The sequence below is a fragment of the Lampetra planeri genome, chromosome 14 (genome assembly GCF_965212315.1).
Source record: "Lampetra planeri chromosome 14, kcLamPlan1.2.h2, whole genome shotgun sequence".
Classification (NCBI taxonomy): Eukaryota; Metazoa; Chordata; class Hyperoartia; order Petromyzontiformes; family Petromyzontidae; genus Lampetra; species Lampetra planeri.
In genome coordinates this window covers 3,724,439-3,729,179 of record NC_136120.1, presented here as the reverse complement: position 1 = coordinate 3,729,179, position 4,741 = coordinate 3,724,439, and the positions used below count along the sequence as shown (strand labels likewise).

Sequence of the window (4,741 nt, the reverse complement as noted above, 5' to 3'; positions counted from 1 at the left end):
ATGTTGCATACTGTATATTCTATGTTCAATTTGAAAATAAAATGTGAACATAATATTTTCGATACAAAATGTCACATCGGTGCACAGAGTAATGCATACACAGCAGTAGATGTGATGATTCAGGTACGTGCGAAATTAATGTGTGTCTACACACATCGTTTAATGCACGTGTATAGAATCAGCATTTAGATGCACCTAACCTGGCACAAGCGACGTTGTGACGTCACTGCCACTTAGTGGTATGTGATGTCGGTGTGTTATACATTCACGTGTGCATATGTTGTGATGCGGGTGGTAATGAATGCATGTACACTGCGTATACCGTCGTGTGTAATGCATACGTATACAGTAGTGAAGCGGTGTATGTAATGTAATTGTAGGTGTGCGTGTGTGGGTATTTGCTGGAGGCGACATCATTCACTGGGAAGCGACAATAAGCGCTGGTATTCGCCCCAGTGCATTCCGTCACCCCCCCCCCACAGACTCCTTACACACACACACTCCTTACAGACACACACACACACACCCTTTACACACACACTCACAATGACAGAACCCCCAGTGGGACATTCCACCAACTCCCCCCCCCCGCCCCGTGCAGGGCGCTCAGCCAATCAAAGCCGCGCTCTCGCGCCGTGGCCCCGCCCTCTGCGCGGTTCGCGCTCTCCCATTGGACCGCGGGGACCGCGAGCTCGAGTATAAAAGGAGCGCGCGCGGGGGCAACGCGAGGCATCGTCACCTGTCACTTGACCGCGCTTAGCGAAATAGCATCTCGAGGTTGTCCCTGTTCGCCGCACGTGTTTGTGTTGTCGTTCGTTGAGCCGGCAACAACAACAACTACCACCACCGACAACCACCTCTTGTTAACATCACAGCCATGAAGGCCGTGAGTCCCGTCCGCTCCGTACACCGTCAGTCGGCCGAAGCCGCCGCCGCCGTCCACCGGCTGGCCGAGGAGCGTCTGCTGTACGACATGAAGGGCTGCTACAGCCGACTCAGCCAGCTGGTGCCCACGCTGGCGACCACGGGGCGCAAGGCGAGTCGCATGGAGATCCTGCAGCACGTGATCGACTACATCCTGGACCTCCAGGTGGCACTGGACGAGGGCCCTGTGGAGGAGGGAGCGCCCGGCGACGCACAGCAGGTACGCAGTGACACGGGTGTCAGGTGATGGGCCAGGTGATGGGCCAGGTGATGGGCCAGGTGATGGGGGCAGACTGGGCTGGCTTGTGTGAGGGTGGCCTGGGGGGTGTCGCTCTGGTGAGCACGAGTCGAGAGGCTTCTTGGCACGATCATTCAGTCCCAAGTGTGGCAAGCCAGGTCAGTAATGATATGCGTATTGAGCACTGGGAAAGATTTAGTCTCCACACTTAAACTGCCTGGAAAAAAGCCATTTCGAAAGTTGGTATACTCAACGTATCTATTGGTCGTTCACTTCCTGAAGGGATGCGAATAATCCTAATGTCACCATGGTGAAGAAGAGACATTTGAGTCATGAGTGTAGTATTAGGCTCATTGATAAAACGCCGAATTTGCCCAAGTGGGTTATCAAACACCTGGGGCTGCTGAAATTGCCACTTTGAGCGGTCACGTAGCTCTGGAAGAGGTTGACTTTATAGGATGGGCCATGTGTGCCGTAGCTATTCGGCGAGATGCAGGGCAAGAGTTGCAATATAACTCGTCCATGATTACAATTCCTCAGTTTTGGCCACATTCTCATTCGATGGTGTTATTTTAAAAAGCTCCCCCACCCACGCACCACGCCAACTTAGAGAATGTTCACACCTTGGTATTTTAAACAGCGATAATGTTTACGGGTCAAAGTGACACGGGATTGAGTGATCTGTGGTAGTGATGACAAGTGAAAGGGGGGGTGGTGGTGGTACGGTGGGTACGAGAACCGACAGCTAACTTTGTGAAGCTGTGGCGATGTGTAATTGACGATGTTCTTTTCTCCGTTTCTCTTTCCAGGTGTGCGCAGACATGGCAAGTTTGACCGGAAACAACGAAACTCTCTGCTGCTGAGATTCGCGAGATTTTGGTAAGCGCATGGCAGTTTAACTCATCAATTTTCAATCCAGTTTTGTTTATCAGCAAGTTCAGTCCGCATCTATAACTCAAACCATTTGGATCCAGCATTCATTGGCAATGGGGCGGTGGAGGGGGGGGTGCTGAAAACACAAAAACAGCATCACCAAAATCCTAAAAGAGTGGGCCTCTGACATTTAAAATCACATGATGGGGTGGGGGGGGCACGCAGTGTTTTGCGATTTCTTGCTCTCCTTTTCACTGGTTGCGAAGCAAAAACAAAACGAGTAACTTGTGCAATACCCAGAGCATGAGCTGGCTGCCTGTTGGCTGTTTTGAATGCTGAGAAGAGGGTGGAAGGGGGGTGGGTGGGTTGGGTGGGTGTGTGCAGGGGGAGGGAAGATTTGGGTTGTGTGTGTTTCGAGGGTGGGAGGGATTGGATGTGTGTGTGTTGGGAGGGGAGGGAGGCTGCAGCTGTGTGCATCCAGGGGCTGTAGGGGGAGGCGTCTCTTGTGGGGGGGGGGGAATGTCCACAGTTATTTCCTGACAGGCGCCAGGCTGTCTGCTCCCCGCCTGGCAAGGCCACCCGTACCCCTCCCTCCTTTCCACACACACACACAGCACCTCTTAACCCAGGATAATGAGCCGCTTCTAACCGCGCCACTCTTGTTTGTGCCCCTCTCCACAGCATTCCTTCTCTCGTCCTCCCCCTTGGAACGAGCGGGGGGGCGTGCGCCGACTTGGGAGAAAAAAGGAAGTTTGACTCCACGTGTGTCCGTCCCCAAGAAGAGTCGCCACAAGCACGCGGAGAGTGCCGCAAGCAGACGAATGTTTCGAAACCAACGGATCTCAGTCATTCCTTAGCTTGTTTTTTACACCGCTTTATATTTTTTAGCAAGTAATTTAAACAACTAAAAGAAACAATGTCTAGTGTTTTTTTTGTTATTCCTTAGCGTTTTAAAACCTAATGTCGATTTTCCAAGTTGTGGGTTGGTGTTTTGTAAAATGCAGCTGCTTGGACTTTTACATTTTCACAATTTCCGAAAAGAGAAAAAAACAGAACAATTTTTCAGTGATGCAGCATTTCCCCCAAACTCTAGACCCCCGGCCCCACAGGGGCCTGCTGGCATGCATGATAATGATGCACACTTCAACATTTTCGCCACTCGCCGTTTGAATGCAAACCGGTGCATTAAACACATTTGCACACCCTCTGGACCTGGTGAAAATGTAAACGGGAGCAATTGGAGTTGGGGACTAATGGGTTCGTTTGCTGTTAAAAGTAGTATAGGTTTGGCGATTGCTGCAAGTGCAGTACTGAGAGACACTTTACTGACGGGAGAGGAAGTTAGTTGCCGTACGTACGCACGTACACTCAACAAGGCAGTGCTGCACAACTGTTAGAGGGTATTTCGTGGACCAATGTCTTAACAGTGCTTGTTTGCGGCTCAAGTCCTGAGCCTGTTACCACCACCACTGGGGCAGCTTGAGATCGGTTCAAGAGGTGTGGGGTACCGCTGCAATCAAGCACTGTTTTGTAAAAAAAAAAGATTGCTGGCAGTTTGCGTTAACAACTGTGGCTGCTTGTGTGTAATATGTATATAATATATAAAGTTTATATTTTTTGTTAGACCAATGGCAATGCAAAGTGCGTGCGTGTTTGGGTCAATTTCTGCGAGAGTGGCCGAGGCTGTGAAAAAACGGGGGGGGATTGTGTACAGAGTAAAATTTTGTCAGCAGAAAAGTACAAAAAATGTTCCGAACTTGGCTGCACGTAAGTTCGCTTGTAAATTTGTTATTTCTGTTCTCTCTTTATGACACGTTTTTTTACCTTTTGATGCAACACTTTGATTATCGTATCCTGTATCAGGCGACGTGTATAAATCATTACTGACCATGATGATGGACCGTGTATAATGTTGCTTTGACAAAACTCGCCTTGTTGGAAAAACATTGTTTTAACACTCGCCTATACCTTTTATGTATATGGCACGCCTTGTTGAAAAATATTTTATATTAAAATGTACCATTTTTTTCCTAAAGCCCTTGTTTGCGTTGTTGCTTGCACCGTGAGTGACACCATGGCTTAATATCTGCCCCGACACATTTTCGTTCCGCCGTCTGGCGAGACTGACCCTCGACTAAGCCCACCACACGATTCGTACACAACAACACTCGGTTTTCCGGGAAGCAACATTGCACTTTTGAGCTACACTTTCCACTTCACCCTCGCTGTATTTCTATTGAACAGCGCCGTCACGGAACCCAGATAAGGGGTATTAAATACATTCCCGGCAAGCTGGGCGTATAGTTGCCTAGCGGCTCAAGTGTTTGGGTAGTACTGTTGGTGCCACTACGGCAGTGGATACATAACGCCCGTGTCCTATTATTTAACCAGGTGGCTGCTGCCTATTGCGACTATCTCTTGCGGGAGCGCAATGCCAGGGTAACTGTGGTTTATGTGGGAACCTTTTTATTTGTACAGCTTGCAAGTTGGGAGGTGATGTTGCCATTGACACTGGTACACAGTGGGCAAGTCATGCATGATCTTGCCACTGGGTCCTTTGACAAACGGGGTTTTAAAAATTCCCAGGTGGCAGTCGTGGGAGTTTGTGCTTGCAAAGCTGAGGCCACACTTGTTTAAAAGATTGCATATCAATGGGCTCTCACCTGGCTAAATAAAAGACGCATACTGCAGGCTCGCCTTGCAAAT

General features: G+C 49.4%; 1 protein-coding gene across 1 annotated transcript; it reads left to right on the top strand.

Annotated features, from left to right (window-relative positions):
* The first annotated feature begins 718 nt into the window (after positions 1–718).
* On the top strand, positions 719–4,070 carry LOC144722316 (DNA-binding protein inhibitor ID-2-like). Its single transcript, XM_078600476.1, has 3 exons — positions 719–1,144; positions 1,972–2,041; positions 2,717–4,070. The coding sequence occupies exons 1-2, from the start codon at positions 878–880 to the stop codon at positions 2,023–2,025; spliced, it is 321 nt and encodes a 106-aa protein (XP_078456602.1). The 5' UTR covers positions 719–877; the 3' UTR covers positions 2,026–2,041; positions 2,717–4,070.
* The last annotated feature ends 671 nt before the right edge of the window (positions 4,071–4,741 follow it).

Excerpts from the sequence above, each read along its gene's own strand:
- LOC144722316 (XM_078600476.1), top strand. The coding sequence starts at position 878 with ATGAAGGCCGTGAGTCCCGTCCGCTCCGTACACCGTCAGTCGGCCGAA. Across the intron at positions 1,145-1,971 it reads CGCCCGGCGACGCACAGCAG|GTGTGCGCAGACATGGCAAG; the intron begins GTACGCAGTGAC and ends TTCTCTTTCCAG.